The sequence below is a fragment of the Dasypus novemcinctus genome, chromosome 1 (assembly GCF_030445035.2).
Source record: "Dasypus novemcinctus isolate mDasNov1 chromosome 1, mDasNov1.1.hap2, whole genome shotgun sequence".
Classification (NCBI taxonomy): Eukaryota; Metazoa; Chordata; class Mammalia; order Cingulata; family Dasypodidae; genus Dasypus; species Dasypus novemcinctus.
Window position 1 is genome coordinate 5,993,183 of NC_080673.1, and position 21,570 is coordinate 6,014,752.

Below are 21,570 nucleotides of genomic sequence, written 5' to 3' on the forward strand. Positions count from 1 at the left end.
ATATTAAAATAATTATACACCATGAACAATGGAATTTATCACTGGTATGCAAGGTTGGGTCAACATAAGAAGAGCAATTAATATAGCACATTAACAGAATGAAGGAACAAAAACCACATGAGGATCTTAACTGATTCACCATCCCTTTTTTTAAAAAAAGACTCAGAACACTAGGAATAGAAGGAAACTACCTCAACATGATAAAGAGATGTACGAAAACCCCACAGTTAACATCCTACTTCATGGTGAAAGCTTGAAATCTTTCCCTCTAAGGTCAGGAATAGGGCAAGGATGCTCACTGCCACCAATATTATTCAATATTATACTGGGAGCTCTTACCAGAGAAATTAGGAAAAAACTAAACAAGGGAGTGGATGTGGCTCAAGCAGTTGAGCTCCTGACTCCCACAGGAGAGGTCCTGGGTTTGGATCCTGGAGCCTCCTGAAAAACAAACAGCAAGCAAAACAAACAAAAAACCCAACTCAGGGACGCCAATGTAGCTCAGTGGTTGAGTGCCAGCTTCCCATGTATGAGGTCCCAGGATCAACTCCCAGCCCCCAGTATCTCCAAAAAGAAAAAAAGAGAAAAAGGAAAAAACAACTAAATAAAAGGCATGCAAATTGTACAGTAAGAAGCAAAATTTTCCCTATGTGCAGGTGACATAATCTTATATACAGAAAAGATTGAAAAATCTACAGTATTCCTAGAGCTAGTAAATGAATTCAGCAAAGTGCTGGGGTACAAGATCAACACCCAAATCAGTAATGTTTATAACACACAAGCAATGAACAATTTGAAGAAGAAATAAAAAATTCCATTCATAATAGAAACTAAAAGAAGCAAGTATCTAGGAATATATGTAACTAAGGAAGCAAAGGACTTGTACACAGAAAGCTACAAAATGTTGTTAAAAGAAATCAAAGAAAACTTAAATAAATGAAGGACATTCCTTGTTCATGAACTGGAAGATTAAATATCCTTAAGATATTACTCCTACCCAAAGTAATTTATAGATTCACTGTAATCCCAGCCAGCATTCCAACAACCTTCTCTGCAGAAATGCAAAAGCCAATCAGCAAATTTATATGGAAGGGTAAGGGGCCCCAAATAACTAAAGCCATCTTGAGAAAGAAGAGTGTAGTTGGAGGACACACATTTCCCAACCCTAAATCTTATTACAAAGCCACAGTAATCAAAACAGCATGGTACTGGCAAAAGGACAGACATAAAGACCAATGGAATCAAACTGTGAATTTGGAAATCAACCATCAATTTACAGCCAAATGAATTTTGACATGGAGGCAAAGACCATGAAATTAGAGAAGAACAATCTCTTCAACAAATGGTGCTCGAAAAACTGGATCTCCACTTGCAAAAAAGATAAGAGGAAACCTACACTTCACACCACATAAAAAATCATCTCAAAATGGATAAAAAACCTAAATATAAGAGCTAGAACTACCAAATTTACCTAGAAGAAAACATAGGGAAGCATCTTCAGGACCTGGTGTTAGGCAATGGTTTCTTAGACTTTACACCCAAATCACAACGAAAGAAAAGAAAAATTAGATAAATGGGACCTCATCAAAATAAAAAACTTCTGTGCCACAAAGAACTTTATTATGAAAGTAAAATGACAACCTACATAGTGGGAAAAAATATTTTGCACCCACATTTGGAGAAGTTTAATATCCAATAAATATAAAAACAAAGTAACAAAAAGACAGACAACCAATTTAAAAATGGGCAAAAGACTTGAACAGACTTCTCTCAATGGAAGATACATAAATGGCGAGAAGGCACAAGAAAAGATTCTCAACATCATCTGCCAACAGAGAAATGCAAATTAAAATCACAATGAGATACCATTTCTACTTATTAGGATGGCTGCTATTGAAAACAAAACAAAACATGGAAAATAACAAGTATTGGAGAGGATGCAGAGGATAAGGAACACTGTTTCACTGTTGGTGACAATGTAAAATGGTGCAGCTACTGTAGAAGACAGTTTGACGGTTACTCAAAGTTAAGTATAGAACTACCATAAGACCAGGCAATCTCACTACTAGGTATATTACCAAAAAAACTTGAAAGTAGCAACTCAATATTTGCATACCGACACTCACAGCAGCTTTTTTCCCACAACTGTCAACAGACTGAAGCAACCCAAATGTCTATCAAGCCATAAATGGATAAATAAAATAAAACGTAGCACATACATACAATGGAATATTAACCAGTTGTAAAAATGAATTAAATCCTAAAACATGTAACATGGATGAATCTTGAAGACATCCTATTGAGTGAAATATGTCAGCTAGAAAGGACAAATATTGCATGATCTCACTGGTTTGAAAATTAGAATAAGCAAATTTATAGAGTCAGCATCTAGAATATAGGTTTCTAGGTAACAGGGCAGGGTTCAGGGAATGGGAAATGAAGGCTTGAAATGTACAGGTTTCTCCTGCTTGCAGTTTTAGACTATCTCAGACAGATGTAGGACATTATATATCCTTCCATAACCCACTGAATGGACTGGGGGAGAGTGTAAACTACGATGTAAACTATAATCCATGCAGTGTAGCAGTGCTCCAAAATGCATTCATCAAATGCAATGGATGTGCCACACTGATGAAAGAGGTTGTTGATGTGGGAGGAGCGGGGATGGGGTATATGGGAACCTCTTATATTTTTTAATGTAACATGTTGTATGATCTATGTCTCTTATTTTAAAAATGACAATAAAAATATATCAAAACAAACAAACAAACGTGAAATGTACAGGTTTCCTATTTGGAATGATGGAAATGTTTTGGTAACAGATGGTGGTGATGGTAGCACAACATTGTTAACATAATTAACAGCACTGAATATATGTCTGTATATAAATAAAAGGGGAAATGTTAGATTACATATATGGTAACAGGATAAAAACTGAAAATAAAGTCCACAGAACTACACTACACAAACAGCTCTAAGTGAAACCATGGGTTATATACTTAATAGTACAATTATAAAAATGTGTTATTATCAACCGTGACAAATTTTCCACACCAATGAAAGGTGTTAATAATATGGTGGGATATGGGAATCCTGTATTTTATGCATGACTGTTCTGCAAAACCACAACTTCTCTAATAAAGAAAAAAAAATAAAAATTAATAACAAATATATATTACAAGGTATATGGTAGAAACAATGTAGAATGAAGTTAAAAATAACTTGAAAAAAAATATTATATGAGACAAAGAATTCATATCCTTAACAAACACTTTTGCAAATCAAAAAGAAAGGAGGAGAGACAACCAGCAAGATGGCAGCAGAGTACGGAGTTCCTAGAGTCAGATACTGCTACAGGGCAGTTAGAAAACACCCAGAGCTCTCTGGAGCTAGCTGAAGCACCTGTGTGGAGGCTCCAGGAAGCCAGAAGAGCATCCTGCAACATCCTTGAAGGAATGGAAGGAGGAGGCTGCCCATCTGCAGAGAAGACTCCTAAGTAGAGGCTCCACCCCTGGAGGCTGGTACCCATCCTCCACTGGAGGCACAAGCTGCCTTGGGAGCTATCCCACGGCTGGAATTGAAAGCTCCACTTCCCCCAAAGCGGGGGGAAGAGACCAATTTCAGCTACTGATGAGTAAATTCAGCAGGGTAAAGTATAATTCTGAGAAGAGCTAAAGTTTGAGCCTGTCCAAGTCAGAAAGAGGCCAGGAGCCACCACCTTAACTCTGCGCCTGGCACAAGGGGAAGTGGAGCGGACTGAAAATCCTGCTGCTGGTGGGGACTGACTTTTTCCCACCCAGTTCAGACTGTAGGTCTAGCCTAGGTCCCAGTGCCATCTCCAGCAGGGAGGAAGCTGGGGTGACCTGCACCAGCCTCTGTGGGAAATTACTGCGCCAAGCCACAGAGGCAGGTGATCAGCCTACTCTGGTGGCAAGAGTTGCCTCAGAAGTGCCATTTCCCAAAAACAGATGAGGAGGAGACAGTTGGCTGCCGATTTTGGCTACTGATTGGTAGACTCGACTGGCTAAGACACAACACTGGAAAAAGCTGGGGTGTGAATCTGTCCAAGTCAAAAGGAGGCTGGTGGCTGCCACTGTGACTCCACCCCTAGCCTGAGGGAAGCCAGGTTGGCAGAAAATCATAGTGAAGATAGGAAGTGGTTTCTTCTACCCATATCGGCCTGCAACCCTAGGCCAGGCTTCAGCCCCACCTCTGGCAGGGAGGAGGCTGGTGGGCCCTGCACCAGCCTATCCAGGTAATTGCAGGTACCTTTGGCTGGCACAGACTGAATAATCAGAAGTCTACCAGGGCAACTGAAGTCATCTTGGACCTATACTGCAGAGTTTGCTGCCCACACCTGCAGCTCTGTCCCAGCCCCAGGAAGGGGAGAAAGGGGTATGAAGTTTCAGCAGTCTGTCTGGGCAACTACAGTCTAGGCCTGCACTTGGATTACCCCACACAGCTGTGAATCTGTCCCTACCCCTGGCAAAGGAGAAAGTTGGGAGAAGCTTCACTGGTCCCTGGCACAATGAGGACAGCTTGAGCCTCTATAGCTTATAGCACCAATTACAACCTTGGCTCTTATTGCACAACCAGCAAGGGAGAAAGGGCAAAGAGCCCTAAACTAAAGAGAAAAACTGCACCCAGAATAAATATTCTAGTAAGTCAGATGCCAAGACACCAACAAAAAATTACAATCTACACCAAGAAACAGGAAGCTATGGCCCAGTTAAAGGAACAAGATGAATCTACTTTCAGATGACATAAAGGAGTTCAGACAACTAATCATAGATATTCAAACAAATCTCCTTAGTAAATTCAATGAGATGGCCAAAGAAATTAAGCATATTAAGGGAAGTGGACGTGGGTCAAGTGATAGAGTGTCCATCCACATATGGAGGGTCCAGGGTTCGATCCCCAGGGCCCTGATCCATGTGGTGAGCTGGCCCACACACAGTCCTGCTGTGTCAAGGAGTGCTGTGCCATGCAGAGGTGTCCCTGCATAGGGGTCCCCCACATGCAAGGAGTGTGCCCCTAAAGGAGAGCCGCCCTGCATGAAAAAAGTGCAGCCTGCCCAAGAGTGGTGCCACACACACACAGAGCTGACGCAGCAACATGACACAACAAAAAAGAGACGCAGTTTCCCAATGCTGCAGAATAGTGCAAGCAGACGCAGAAGAACACACAGTGAATGGACACAAGAGAGCAGACAATGGGAGGGAAGGGGAGAGAAATAAAAAATAAATCTTTTTTTTTTAAAAAAGATGACACTGGATGAGCACAAAGAAAGAATTTGAAAGCACACATAGAAAAATAGCAGATCTTATGGGAATGAAAGGCACAATAAATGAAATTTAAAAAACGCACTAGAATCATGTAACAGCAACTTTAAGGAGTCAGAAGGATTGGTGAGCTTGAAAAAATTGCCTCTGAAAGTGAACATATAAAAGAACAAATGAAGAAAAGAATGGACAAAACTGAGTAAGGTCTCAGAGAACTAAATGACAATGAAAGGCGGGCAAACATATATACCACAGGTGTCCCAGAAGGAGAAGAAAAGGGAAAAGGGTACAGAAGGAATATTTGAAGAAATAATGGTAGAAAATTTCCAACCCAATTGAAGGACATATCCAAGAAGAACAATGTACTCTCATCCAAAAAAATCTGAAAAGACCAATTCCGAGACACATACTCATGGAGAACATCAAATGCCAAAGACAAAGAGAAAATTCTGAGAGCAGCAAGAGAAAAGCAATGCATAACATATAAGGGATATCCAATAAGATTAAGTGCTGATTTCCCACCAGAAACCATGGAGGCAAGAAGACAGTGATATGATATATTTAAGATTCTACAAGAGAAAAACTTTCAGCCAAGAATCTTATATCCAGCAAGACTGTCTTTCAAAAATTAGGGCAAAATTAGAACATTCACAGATAAACAGAAAATGAGAGAATGTCTAAGCAATAGACCAGATTTTCAGGAAACACTAAAGGGCATGCTAGAGCCTGAAAAGAAAAGACAGGAGAGACAGGTCTGGAAGAGAGTCTAGAAATACTGATTATATCAATAAAAGTAATTAAAAGTATCTAAAGAGTGGTGAAAATAAAATATGAGAGATAAAACTCAAATAGGAATAAACTTAACCAATGATGTAAAGCACTTGTATTCAGAAAACTGCAATTCAGTGTTAAAACAAATTTTAAAAAGGCATATATAACTGGAAGGACATTCCGTGCTCATGGATTGGAAGACTAAATATCATTAAGATGTCGATTCTACTCAAATTGATACACCGATTCGAAGCAATCCCGATAAAAATTCCACCAGTATTAAAAAAAAAAAAAGTGAAAACACCATCATAACCAGAAACATCATAAAAAGGAAATGCGAACCCTCATCTCCAGACTTTAAATCATAATTACCTAGCCATAGTGGTAAAAAGAGCATGGTACTGACATAAAGACAGACACAAAGACCAACAGAAACAAATTTATGGTTCAGAAACAGACCTTTACATGTATGGCCAAGTGATTTTTGACTAGCCTGTCAAACCCACACAGCTCAGGCAGAACAGTCCATTCAACAAATGGTGCTGAAAGAGTTGGATATCCATAGCTGAAAGAAGGAAAGAGGACTCCTATCTACACTTTACTCAAAAATTAACTAAAAATGGATAAAAAATCTAAAAATAAAAGAACTATAAAACTTCTAGGAGAAATTGTAGGAAAATATCTTCAAAACCTGGTGGTAGGTGGTGGATTCTTAAAGGAGATAAGGGGAGGACTGAGATGGACTACTGATGTTTAATGTGTATAGAAGTTTTAATTTGCTATACTGTAAAAGTTTGCAAATGTATAGTGTGGATGGTAACAAACAGTAACAGCTAATTTATAAACGGGGATGTGGCTGAAAATGGTAGTTTAGGGATGTAATTGCCAATTGACAGAATGCTAGAGAATAATCTAGAAACTGAATAGCCCAGTAAACCAAGAGGTGGACGAGAATTATGGTCGATGGTACAGATGCAAGAGAGTCCTTTGTGAGCTAGAACAAATGTACATCACTACTGCAGGGTGTTGGGAATGTGGAGAGGCATGGGCAAAATAGAGCTGGAGTGACCTATGGACTGTGGTTAGCAGTAATAATACAATATTCTTGCATCTATGCAAAAGATGTACTGGGTTGATATTAATGAGGCAGATAATAATGAGGCAGGTCCACACTGTGGACATGTTAACAATCAGATGATATTATGTTATCTGTAGCAAATGTTCCACCACAGTGTGCAGTGTTGACTGAGGGGTGTTGTTTGGGAATTCTGCACATGTGCATGATTGTTTCGTAAGTTTACAACTACTGTCACAAAAAATAATAATAGGGTGGGTTGGGGAAAAACACACTGAGGACTACGATTAGTAGTAAGATTTTGATAATACTCTTTCATAATTGTAATAAGCATCTCACGACAATGTGTTGGTGGAGGGTTATGTATGGGACCCCTGTATGATGTTATGCATGTTTGCTTTGTAAACTCACAACTTTCACTATACACTTAATTGATTATGTATGTTCATATATAAATGACATAAAGATAATAACAGGCTTGGTTGGGGGAAAAATACTTTGGTTAGTAGGTTTTTGACAATGCTCTTTAATCATTAGTTAAAAATGTTTATCAACAATGCAAGCTATTGGTGGTAGGTTGAGTTATCCTGCAATGATGTTATATATGTTTGTTTTGTTAGGTTCACAACTATTATTATACTTATTATTTATGTATGTTTATGTATGAGTGATGAAGGGAAGGGAGGGGAAGGGGGAAGGGGAGGGGGAGGGGGAGGGGGAGGGGGAGGGGAGGGGGGTCCCAATAGAAAAAGAGGCAAAAACTAGGCTGCGCATAAGCGAACAGAAATAAAAATGTTCAATAAATATGAGATGCTATTTAGCACTATTAGCAATAAAACAATAATGAAAATTTTTACCTAAAAGATTGGCAAAGGTTAAAAATATTGTTAACTAGTATTGGCGGTTGTATACTCTTACAACCTTTTTGTATAGCAATTTGGCCATATTTTTCAAAATTAAAACCATCCCTACTCTTTGGCTCAGTAGTCATTTCAATCTATTCTGATCAATAATTTGATAAAATGGACACCTATATGAACACACATTTCCTTACACTGATTTAAAAAAGCAGTCATTACATGTTTGGAAACTGGTGAATTAAAAACAGCCATTAATAGCTAGACTGTTTCATACCCCTGACAAGCAGGAAGCAGCCACTGAAGAATGGCCATCGTCCTTCAGCTCTCCTTAGGAACAAGGGTGTAAACCCTCTGAGGGGAGAGTTGAGGCAGGTTAGCTTGAGAAACAAGGGAAGGTAGCCAGTCAGAATAAAGCTGTAAGAGGTGGGACCCTGCTGGTCAGAACACAGCCATGAGCTTCCACCTGGAAACCCCCTTAGGGCAGTCAACTGCTGGAGGACAAAGCTGGAATAGTTAAGAGCTGAAAAGCCTGCCAAGCCTGGTCACCAGGTCCCATTTGAAACTCCCAGGCTCAAAAGAGGCTCCCAGATAACTCCAAACAGAAAGTCCTCCCTATTGGTTCCCGTGGAGCTAACAGGTTCAGGTAGAAAGGCAACCAATCAGGACAGCAACTAGCTGCGATCTCTCCCTAACAAGAGGAAGGGGGAGGAGGAAAGACCTTAAAAAGGCCCCAGGTTGTCCATCTCACCATGTTGCATGCCTGCACCAATGGCTTGAGTGTGTATTATTGCTTTTTTTCGTTTCTTAATAAACTCTTGTTACTGGCCTAAAAAAACAAAAACAAAAACAGCCACTACGAGGATATAATGAGTGATTGAGTGATAAAACGCTGGGACGAAATGCATTAAGAAGTATGGATCTTTATGCGTACAGGCATGGCAAAATATCTGAAAGGTATGCACCAAACGTTCAGTGTTCACCCATGCCATGTGGGATTACAATTAACTTTCACTTTTTTTTTTTTTACCTGCCCCAAATATCTGGAGTTTGTATCAAAAAGAAAACTCCCAGGTTTTCATGTAATACGTGATGAAAAGCCTCTCTCTGATGTATATGATTAGTTGGATGCTTTCTGCTTTTCAGTGCCTGAGGAAGAAAGTAAAGCTCCCTTGAGCAGGGGGCTGCATGCTGCCTTACGACCTCTAGGGTTGCATGGCGTTCTCAGGGCAAGGTGAGGGAGTTCACAACGCAGCTTCTTTAGGGGCTGGGAAGGACTTGCAATCACTCCTTATGGGTTCCTCCACCCTGGCTCCTCACTTGTAAAAGGAGGATAATGTCACCTACCTCTTAGGGCTTTTCTTATAGTGTGTTAGCAAATATTATTCTTTTTGTGATTCCTCAGAACACCTCATTCACATAATTGTTGTTATGCTGATTCGGTCACAACAAAAATACCCGAGAGGTTCGACATTTACTATGTTGCCCAATCCTAATAACTTAAGGACTTCAGAATTATTTTTTTTCTTTTCTTCTTCTGTCTTTACAAAGCATCAAGGGTAGAAAGCAGTCAGGGAGACCTGTGTTGGAATCTTGAATTTTTCCATTCCCTAGCAGTTTCACCTTCTTTTTAGGCCTTTCATTATTCTGACATTTTGATAGGAATAGGAAAAATATAACACAAGGCCTGCTTCCTCCCTCCAGCCTCCCTGCCTCCACTCTTCCCTTTCCTCCCCCCTTGTCTCCTTCCCTAGAGGTTATTCCCTTTGAACATCCTAAGGTAACTTTACTTAAGAGCAGAGACACGCTAACGCTACAGTTCTCATCTCTTCTCATCACCTTATTGGAAGCTAAGAAAAGCTGTAACAGAAACATTCCCAAAGCTTTTTTTACCTTTCTCTTAAGGATTTGACTTTAAAACTGACAGTCAATATGCGAGAAGGGACCTGTAAGGAAGTGGAATGTGAGGTCAATCTGATGATGGCATTGGTTCTCCCCATTGATTAGGGGGTTTATCAGGCTGATCTGGCTGGACAGGCAAGTGCCTTTTCTCCCTCTCTGCTTTATATGCACACTTAATAGAAAAGGATGACCTTCCTGAAGAGAAGTTCCCTGTTCTTTTTTCCAAGGGTAAAGGGAACATCCTCAAACAAAAGTGATTTATCTTGCTAATGGATGAAGAAATGAAATTCTTTACTTGATTAAGAAAAAAATCATTGTTTTAATGCACTAGTCATTTAAGCATAGGAAGGCCAATGAAAGTCCCTAGCATAAATGTGCTTAATTAAGGCAGTAAAAAAAAAAAGACAATTCTTTTGTGATATAAGCAATTTGTGCTTGACAACTCTGGGTTTGTATCTCTTTATGACTAGCAAAATAACTTGATCATAATAAATGTTCAACACATATCTGTTGAACTACAAAGAGTCCATGAGTGTATTAATTTAATTTATATACTTCTGGATGGGGAAAATAAAAGCACAGGGAGAAGTTTCTAAGACTGGTCCAGGTAGAAATAGAGTAGGATGCTAGTAACTAAACAGTAAAAGCAGGCAATTTGACAAAAGGAAAGTTTTTTTTTTTTTTTTAATTATTTTTTTAAATTACATTATGAAAAATATGAGGTCCCATTCAACCCCACCGCCCCCGCCCCCCACTCCCCCCACAGCAACACTCTCTCCCATCATCATGACACATCCATTGCACCTGGTAAGTTCATCTCTGAGCATCACTGCACCCCATAGTCAATGGTCCACATCATAGCCCAGACTCTCTCACGTTCCATCCAGTGGGCCCTGGGGGGATCTATAATGTCCCGTAATTGTCTGTGAAGCACTATCCAGGACAACTCCACGTCCCGAAAACGCCTCCACATCTCATCTCTTCCTCCCGTTCCCCACACCCAGCAGCCACCATGGCTACCGTTCTCACACCCATTCCACATTTTCTCTGTGGACATTGGATTGGTTGTGTCCATTGCACATCTATGTCAAGTGAGGGCTTAGATTCCATATGGGTACTGGATGCACTCCTCCCGCTTCCAGTTGTAGACACTCTAGGCTCCATGTTGTGGTGGTGGTTGACCAAAAGGAAAGTTTTGAGTTTTTTATTCAAAAGCCCAAAATACTCAATCGTCTGCACTTAACACTTCTCTGAAAAAAGTACAAGTCTCCTAAGTAATAGTGATCTAATCTCATATTAAAATGCTATTCTTCCTGCTAGTCACACCACATTAATAAAATTAAACAGTATCAGAGATGTTATTAAAAATATGTAACAATTTGGTAGGACACAGGTACTTAGCAATCAGAAAGGATGCATGGCCAATAATAAAGACACTGAATTCCAGCCCTATGTGGTATTTATCTGTCTGTTTGCATGCACTACAGCAAAAAAAAATCTCCTACAAACATGTCCTTTTAATGGGGACTTTTAATTTATTATACCACATTTATGAGCAGCATATTCCAGAAACATTTAAAATTCTTTAGCAGTACAGTCCTGACAGAAACAAATAATTTATGTAGCTAACTAGAAGAGACTCCCTTAATGGCTGGGGCATTTCCTTGTTTCCTAGAGATCTGTCTCTGAATATTGATTTTGTTGTTGTAATATTCATCATTTACCTTTAGTGTTAGGAAAGAGCATGGCATTGTTTTATTAGGATGTGTTTTTGGCCAGGTGGCAATCCTTTTTTAAGTAGGAAGTTAAATTAGATTAAAAAATGGCAAATAAGTTTCATATTGCTTTCATCTATGACTGACAGGTAGTGGCTGCATGAAGCGCTCTGACTAATATCATGCGGCTGAATCCAATTTCAGTAGGAAAAAGTGCTCTGACTCCTTAGTAATGTCTGCCATGCTCAAAGAACCGGAAATAAGTGTACATAAAATGGCACAAAGTGGTCATCCCTGACTCAATTATCTCTAATGTTTCTTCATGTTCTAAAATTCCATTAATTTGTTAAACATTGTGATTCAAAATGGTAATTTCACTTTCCAAAGTGAAATATACATAACGTATAACTAAGGAGAATCACAGCTAATGGTGGAAACTGGTTCACTGAAGAAGCACAGTATACTCTACAGAGCTCTGTAAATACTCCTATTCAGTCACAGAATTTCATCACAAATCACTTTGCAAACTTGGGGATGCATCACTGGCTGTTGTTCTTGGTGGATGAACCACATAGACTGTGATTTACCTCGGGGGACACCATCAGCACTTCAATGTGGATGCTTATCCCTAAATTTACAAGCAGAATACAATCTGATACAGTCATTTGTGATAATTTAAAAAGCGTTTTCCAGTATTTAATGCTCATACATATTATGAAATAGGTAAGAGGAATATTTACAGCTTCTATTAGCATCTTCCAGTATTTGAATTATTTACTAAATGAAAAACATCAATACTACACCTGAAAAGATGACAATTTCACATATATGAATGAGTATAAAATCTACTCATTGTTTTATGGATGAACAGTTCTCTGGAGAGTGTTCCTGAGTGCAAGATGATAGTGCTAAGTGATGAGTTTTACATTTAGATAGAGGAGATCGCTGAAAGAGCAGAGCGCTCACCATTGACCATGCATTGAAGGAATTCCCTGCATAGTGTTCATGCCTGCAAGGGCATGAATTATTCTTTGTAAATGAACTATCACACAGTAATTCATGTTTCACAAGGGATACGTCAAACACAAATAAGGACGACAGTCTGTTCAAGAACATACCCCACTCCTTATGAAAACAGACTACGGACAAAACCAGCTTTTCTACTTATCTAAAACTATTGAAAATTAAAATACTCAGGAATTTATAATATATTACTGACCCCTCTCCTATAAAATATAACCTTGTGATACACTTACAAATAAATCTGAAAAACCAACAAAGCAATGCTATAACATCCTGATTTACAGACATCATAATTCTAAGAACTTGTTCTTACCTATAAAATACGATAGGAGTATTGCCAGGAGCACCGAGACCCCTACAGCACAGAGGGCAGTACATTTCCAGCTACAGTACTTTGAAGACTTCTTGAATTTAAAAGCACTTCTTGACAGAGTGTTTCTAGGTAGTGGCCGAGTAGGCGGCGAATAAACAGAGCCAGATGCCATTGTGTATCCTGGGGTAGCAGTACTGAACAGTGGCGTTGTCCCTGTTCCTGTTTTGAATAGGAAATGCCTGTGGAAAAGGAGAATATTATTATAAAGTATAAATATGTTAAATGCAAGAGACAGAGATGGCTATTAGTTCTCCTCTCTTTTTTTTCTTTTTACCATTTACTGCATATAATTTTAAAAGTTTAAAAAATTAAGGAAATATTTTTAAAAACCGAACTCATAAAATGACTGTAATCAAAAACACTAGTTTTAAATATTCATAGGAGAACTTATATATGCAAAGTAGACATCTTCAGAAGGCTGTAAAGTTATGCTAATCCTAGCATTTCCTGCACAAAACCATTTTGCAACTTTCCTTTATGATTTGTCTTAAGAGTATCTTTACATTTCATGAAAGAAAAACTTGTCATTACTTATGTGTATTACATAAGAACACCAACTCAAGTAAACCTGGGTATGTATGATCACTTGGATGTCCTGCAGGCTGATCTATTTTCTGGAAAACAGTCTAATCCTAGCCTGCCCCACCACTAATGAGTAATATCAGGCTTGGCCACAGGCAGCTAGATGGTCAGTCCTCAAAGGATGCAAATAAGTTTTATTTTTAGTTTATGTTGAATAAACTGAGGAAGGCAAATCTGCTGGGGGGTGAGAAATGTCAAAAAATACTTTCTAGAACCAAACCTAAAAAAGAGGTCAATGAAGCAGATTTTAGAACAAATACAGAAAAACTTTTCTTACGACTGAGTCATACAATAGTGGCGCAAACTACCTCTAAAAGTTATACACTCTCTTACCGTGAAAATGTTTAAGGAGAAACTGAATGACCAAAATGATAAGAGTGCTATAGAAAGAGTTCTTTACTAGAGTAAATTGAAGCTTCCTATTAACAGTAAATGTCGGAAGTGGACATGGCTCTACTGACAGAGCGTTTGTCTACCGTATGGAGGGTTCAGGGCATCCTGACCCACATAGTAAGCTGGCCCATGCACGGTGCTGCTGCCAAGCACAAGGAGTGCCAAGCCACGCAGGGGCATCCCCACGTAGGGGGCCCGACGTCCCAGGCATGCGCCCTGCAAGGAGAGCTGCCACGTGAGAAAAATGTGCAGCCTGCCCAGGAGTGTTGCCACACACATGGAGAGCTGACGCAGCAAGATGATGCAACGAAAAAGAGAGACACAGTTTTCCAGTGCCGCAAGATAAAGCAATCAGATGCAGAAGAACACACAGTGAATAGACACAGGGAGCAGACAACGGGGCGGGGCGGGGGGGGGGGGGGGGGGCGGCCGGGAGGAATAAATAAATCTTTAAAAAACAAAAAAAAAAAACAGTAAATGTCCCTACATTTAAACACACTGTACTTTATCATATTTTTCACATTACCATTTAAGATTATACTGATAATTTAAAGTGTATTCAGTGTAGGGAAGCGGACTAGGCTCAATGGATAGAGCATCTGCCTACCACATGGGAGGTCCGTGGCTCAAACCCAGGACTTCCTTGACCTGTGTGGGGCTGGCCCATGCGCAGAGCTGATGCATACAAGGAGTGCTGTGCTACGCAGGGGTGTCCCCCGTGTAGGGGAGCCCCACACGCAAGGAGTGCACCCCGTAAGGAGAGCCACCGAGCGGGAGAAAGAATGCAGCCTGCCCAGGAGCGGTGCTGCATACACGGAGAGTTGACACAACAAGATGGTGCAACTAAAAGAGACACAGATTCCTGGGCTGCTGACAAGAATGGGAATGGACATAGAAGAGCACACAGCAAATGCACAGAGAGAGCAGATGACTGGGGGACGGGGGAAGGAAGGGGAGAGAAATAAATAAATCTTAAAAAAAAAAAAAAGTTATTCAGTTTGTGTCCTAACATTTATTATTTTGTTCCCTTCTAACACAGCCAATGAAGTGAACAGACTGGGCTCCTTCTTTCATAATCAGGAGATTACAGGCATTCTTGAATATTCTACCATAGTATTGTACAATCTTCATGTAAAATAATTTTAGATAACATACAGCTGAATATTTTAAATTTTAAAATGTATATGCTTATTTTAATGTTATATTAGAAGAATTCTTTAATATATCAAACAAATTAGGGGTTAAAAGCATAGAACTTTAGTGAAACTAGATTCTCTTGGTTCAAATCCTGCTTTACTACTTACTAGGTGTGTGTATCCTTGGACGAGTTTCTTAACTTCTCTCTGTGTTTTGGTTTCTTAATCTGTAAAATGGGGATAGTAATGGTATTTACCTTACAGGGTTGTGATGAGGCTTAAATGAGTTGATATTTACCGTAAAGTGCTTGGAATCTAATAAGTACTACATAAGTGATAAATTCAAACTCATGGTTTTATATATAAATTATTGCAAAGGAAAGACTAAAACATATACTTAGGTTTAAAAGGCTCAATTTACAGAAAAGTAATAAGTGAATGACAGTGGAGCTGGTAACCAAGATACGGCAAAAGTTATGAAAGTTTGTCTAACGCAGTTGTACTGGAAACAGTTCTGAATTAGAAATCCAAAGATCTGGGTTTAAATTCTTAGTCTTATTTCCTAGTTCCATGATCCTGGAAAGCCTCAGTTTTATTATCTGTAAAATGGAGCTAATGATTGCCCTGCAGTGTTATAAATCAGTTATTATATCTAGAAATGCTCTGCAAGCATAAAATTTAAACCGATACAAAATATAAGTTACTACTTCTATAAATTACACTAGCAACTGCATTGTAAATCCATTTTCCCCTACTGAAATACTTTATAAAATACATTTAAAATTCCTAGCCTAAATTAGATGGGATAATAGAGACAACATTTTCAGTACCTACCTTCATTTTCAGCATGGTTATTAAGAGTGTGTGCTCTGGATAAAGGTATTTGGATTCAAATCCAGACTTCAACTATAATTAGCTGGACGGCATTTACTAAGTTACTCAAACTTTCTTATATCTTAGTTTTGTCAGTTGTAAGCTTTTTGTGAGGATTAAAGAATACATAAAGTACTTATATCAGTATCTATACAAGGTAAGTGATCACTAAGCACTGGCTATTATTTTTCCCCAATTCACTTATCAGAATTTATATTCCAAAATAACCACAAAAATTATAATTTGGAGACTTTAAATTCCTATCTAAAAATGTAACACCACTGAAACCAATGTGTTCAAAATGCATTCCCTGGTTTACAGACGGGCTATTGGATAGGCTGCACACTGGCACGTGCTCTGCGTGTTAGAAGATGGACTGGACCATGACAGAGGAATCTCATCATCTAGATTAGATGTTGGCAAACTTTCTAGGCAAAGAACCAGATGGTAAAGAGTTTAGGTTTTGCCTGCCATAGCATATCAAGGCTACTGTTAAATTGTGAACATAGTCACAGACAATAGGAAGTGACTGTGGCTGTCTTCCAATAAAACCATTTATGGACATTGACATTTTATTTTCATGTATTTTTCAAGTGTCTTTTTATCTTTTCAATCATTTAAAAGATGTAAAAAAAAAAAGCCATTCAATGCTCACAAGCAGTACAGACACAGGTGGCAGGGCTGGATTATGCCTGCAGGCATGGTCTGCGTCCTCATCGAGACTCTCACTTCTTTTAGGATTACACATTAAGAGTGAGCAAGGGGCTCAGCAGCCTATTGTAACAGTTCATTCTCTCAATGCTATTAGAAAGACTAAAAAAAATGAAGACCTGAAGATGTATATCCACTCTCCTGGAGAAGGTTCAAGTAAGGCTGGAGAGGTATTTGTAATTGTTAAACAGAGACCCTACTATTATCTTCTTGGAAATTCCACCTACAAAATCGTTGGCATACACGAGAGTGCGCATTTTACGGGGCTAATAATGACCTTTCCTAGATACAGGAACAGGATTTACACATAACCTATGGTTGTGGAACAACCTATTATTTACTATACATGTGAGCTTTAGCATCAATTTAATTTCTGATGACCTCTCCTAGAATCACTGCTGACTTCAACAAGCAATTTACCTGTTCTGTTGGCTTCATCAACAATGAGAACTGCCATTTCCTGAGTACTTATTAAGTGGCATGTAGTGCCATTTCATTAAATCTTTACCACAAAATTCAGTGAAGGTAAAAATAACTATTTGTATTTTCATCCTTCACTCTACAATCTCTAGCTCAAATTTTAGTATTCTAGAAAGATATTCCTAGACTATCTCTTCCTTTTAATGTCCATCATATCACCATGCTGATTTTCTTCCTAGCATTTATTATAATCAGTTATTATCTTATCCATCTATTTGTTTACTTGAATGGTAGGTTAATATTTTTAAATACTATTGAATGTGCTGTTGTTGTTTCTCCTGCTGAAATGTTTTCCTATTTCTGTTTTTTGTTCTGCCTTGCCCCTCTCAATACCAGGAGCCATTTAATTTCAATGGTTCCAAGAGGAATGAGACAAGATGGAATGCTGAACTAGTCTGGCTCTCTTCCTGGTTCCCTAAAGCCTAGGCTGACATGGAGTGGAACTGCAGTAGAACCAACATGTCTGGGAGAAATACAGTGTGAGAGAAAGAGGAGTCCCCCTCCCAAGACTGAAAGAATATTTTCAGGCTGGGAGCAGGAAGAAAAACAGAAGGGAGCTGTTGAGAGCAGAGGGTTCAACGAGGCCTCGCGAGAGCTGCCTATGCTTTGTTTTGTGGGCGGCATCCTGGGGAGGTGGCAAGACTCAACAAGAAATCTGAGGGTACAGAAATGGTTGAGAGAGCTGCCCAACAAAGCTGGCATATAAGAACAAGTGACATTCAGGGTGTAGGTTCATGGCCAAGGCCTTGTGCTCACTCTTCAGTAACACGTATAATCTCGGGACGGGGGTAGAGGGGGAGTAGAAATAGAGATGATGTGGGATATACCCTTAATGTTTGAAATAAATATGAATTTAGGAGACAAAGAATAACCGTAGACCAGAAAAACAGCTCATCTGACTAAGAACTAGGGAGAGAAAAATGGAGGCAAATGGATGAGGGCAAAAGATTCAGAGACAGAGCTCTGGGAGGTAGAGAGACTACAGAGAGGAATGGGGCACCTGAAAGTAGAGGAAACTGGCACCTTAATTCTTGGACAGAGACCTGAGGAGGTAACAGGATCCCAAGGAGAAATCTGAAGCATGGAGTTTCTAAGTGATGCCATCACAGCAAGCCTCACTGATTCCTATGCTTCAGCATGATTTGTAAGCAGCAGAATCACTTCTGTGGAGTCAAGGGTAGCACCTGAAGGGGCCTCATGAGCATAAATGAATGCCATCTCCGCAATAACATGTGGACTAAAAACGAAGGAACAGACAACATGAAAACTCAACGTCTGTTGGATAACACTGGAGCACCAGATGCTCCCTGCTGTGCTCATAATATCATGTAAGGGGTTGGTGGGAGAGAGAGGAGAAGAAGGAAGCCAAATTACCTGAAATAAAGTTTTCAGAAATGAGAACTTAAAAGAAAACATAATAATATAGAAGAATAAAGTTGTATTTCTAGTATACTAAGTTTATGGTCCCCAATGTCCAAATCTATTGTTTGTCTTCTCTCATTATAACATAAACTCCATGAAATCTTCTCAGGTCTCTGTTTCCAGGACTTCAAATTTCCTGGGCCATAGCGGGTAATAAATATTTTGTAAAAATAAATATTTGCCAAAAATATTTTGCAAAAATATATATTTGGGGAAGCAGACATGGCTCGACTGATAGAGTGTCTACCTACCATATAGGAGGCCCAGGGTTAGATACCCAGGGCCTCCTGACCTGTGTGGTGAGCTGGCCCATGCACAGTGCTGCCATGTGCAAGGAGTGCCCTGCCATGCAGGGGCGATTCCGTGTAGGGGAGCCCCATGCACAAGGAGTACACCCCGCAAGGAAAGCTGCCCCACGTGAAAAAAGTGCAGTCTGCCCAGGAGTGGTGCCGCACACACGAAAAAAGGCAGCAAGATGATGGAACAAAAAAAAAGAGACACAGTTTTCCAGTGCTGTCTGACAATGCAAGCGGACGCAGAAGAACACACAGCAAATGGACACTGGGGCAGACAATGGGGGCGTGGCTGGGGGGGAGAGAAATAAATAAAATACAATTTTAAATAAATAAATACTTGTAAAATGAGCAAAATGGTGGCTATTTTGGCTGAAGAGGAAATTGAGGCTCAGAGAAATTATATATCTATTTTGAAGATCTACAGCTAATAACTAGAAGAATGCTCTTACCCTCAACACTAAAAACATGCCATTACCTAGCTTGCCCAAGAGAATGAGCCAGAGAGATGCTGACTTCAAATTAGGCATCCATTTTAATTTCCAAATCTGAGATACCAATCTTGATGTCCATCTGCTTGTAAACTTTTTTTAGTGATCCTGGCATAGAACTTGGCCTGAAATTGCTATAAAATTATTTTTCTTAGGGTAATAAGCAAATTTGAGATTATATTGAAAATAAAGACATAATATTCTAAAATATATTATTAGCAGAACTGAAAATCTTTTTACTTTGAAAGGGCTTCTTATTAGTTTAATAAATAAATTTACTTTTGTTACTACAAGAGGACATGGAAATTATATTTTTTTGGCCACTGTTTTTAAACTCAGAAGTATAGCATTTTCCCCTCCTTCATCTAAATGACTACCCTGTATCTTGGAAATTTATGTGCTAATAAATACATGGATCTTATAAAATTTTGAAAGAACCAAATCACCAGTGTGTTATATTCTAAAACCACTGGTCTTTAATATTTTCAGATGGATTTCTAGTAAGTATGGAAAGAAGCAGTAAAGATTGCTTAAAGTGACATATTTTGAAATCATCTACAAATAGAGTCATTCATGTGAGGACTGATTCCTTTAAGATTAGGTCTCAAAAATAGACATATTAAAAAAATCCATGTAAAAACCTCTTAGATCTTTAACTAGGATAGTATGAAAGGTCTCTATCAACATATTTTCTATAGAGGAAAATATCTGGTTTCAAATTTGGTAGTGCTACGTTAGTTTTGGGTTCAGACAAGATGCCTTCTTTCTGAAAGAAAAAATATCCTTCTCATAGCAACATGGAAAATATAAAACACTGACAAGTACGCATTGTCATTAATGCTTATCTTTAAGCCTGGGACATCTTTTGAACTATATCAAGGTTCAATGTAAGTTTTAATATTTGCTTAGAAGTTCACAAATATTTGATAAATGAATATTTAAATTCAGTTACACGAAAAATATACAATGACTTTCCATATAAGAAAACTATTTTACCACCTAATTCTTTAGAAGACACATATTTCTGTATGTTATTACAGTCTTTCTCCATCCTGTGAATTTCTGCCAGGTATTACAACTTAGGGAATATGCTTATCACGTACAAAAAATTCTACAAAAATTACTATCAAGAACATATGGTTTTGACCCGGCATCCACATGAGGTTTGTAAGAATAAAGGAGGAATTTTCTTTACTTCTTAATATTTGGGAATGAAAAAGAAGTGACTCCTGTGAGAATATTCCCCATTGTATTCAGCCGTGAAGCAGCGGCAGCAGCAGCCTCTAACACAGAGCACACTGGAGCAGGCTGATTGTGTTCTGATGTTTCTAATGATGCCCTGCACGGCGCCTGCCTCCAGTTTCTCAGCTATCTGTGCCACCGTTTTCACTCTGGTGATGAACTAGAGAGGTGCACTTGAAGAGAGACTATCAGAGACCGAGAGGAGGAAAATCAATTTCAAAGCCCAAAAGACAGCTGGTACAGAAGGTCACTGAACACTAACAGTTGCTTTGTGGCTTTGGAATCTTGAGGGGGATTCTATTTAACAACAACAACAACAAGACAAGAACTGCGGAACTGCATTGCATCATTAACTTGTAATGCTATGTGGCAACTAAAACATAAACAGGAAGGATTGCTCTATATTTACCACAATTAATAGTCGCTCTTTTTAAGTTAAAAGACCTGTTTTTGGGGGGTGGGGTGCGGTGGGGTGGGGGTTGCTCTGCCTCAGACCTACCACTTCACTTCAGCTTCCACCCTCTGTTCCAGCTTATATTTCCAACGATTCTATGATGTAACCTTCTAGAGGGCAGGCCACAAATTTAAAATCAGAACAAAGCCTGAATCCCCTCATCTTTGCTGCTGACCCCATTCCTACCTTCTTGGTCACTGTTACTAACTCTATCCTTCTGGACTCTCTAGTACGGACTTCGTATAATTTTCATACTTCTTTTTCCCATCTCCTGCCTGCAACTTGCATTCAATTCGTTAGCGAATCCTATATTCTTTCCTTCACAGATTTTTTCTTTTCCTTTTTTCCCCTCCTTTCTTTTTTACTGGGAGGAGAGAAGTTCTTCTGAGTTCTTATACCGCAACCTCTTCTTTTTAAATTTATTTGGTGGAAAGCAAGAGAAGAAATTGTATGTTACAATATATAATTCACTTGTACGCATACAAGAATCATTAG

The 21,570-nt window shown here is 39.0% G+C and overlaps 1 protein-coding gene across 13 annotated transcripts in view; it reads right to left on the bottom strand.

Moving 5' to 3' along the window:
• The window catches only part of TENM3 (teneurin transmembrane protein 3), a 682,045-nt gene that overhangs the window by 190,732 nt on the left and 469,743 nt on the right, over positions 1-21,570 (bottom strand). For all 13 annotated transcript variants that reach the window (XM_071213974.1, XM_058305014.2, XM_058304951.2 and 10 more), the window contains one exon: positions 12,939-13,177. In XM_071213974.1, the coding sequence (XP_071070075.1) occupies positions 12,939-13,177 (239 nt within the window). The remainder of the gene's footprint in view (positions 1-12,938; positions 13,178-21,570) is intronic.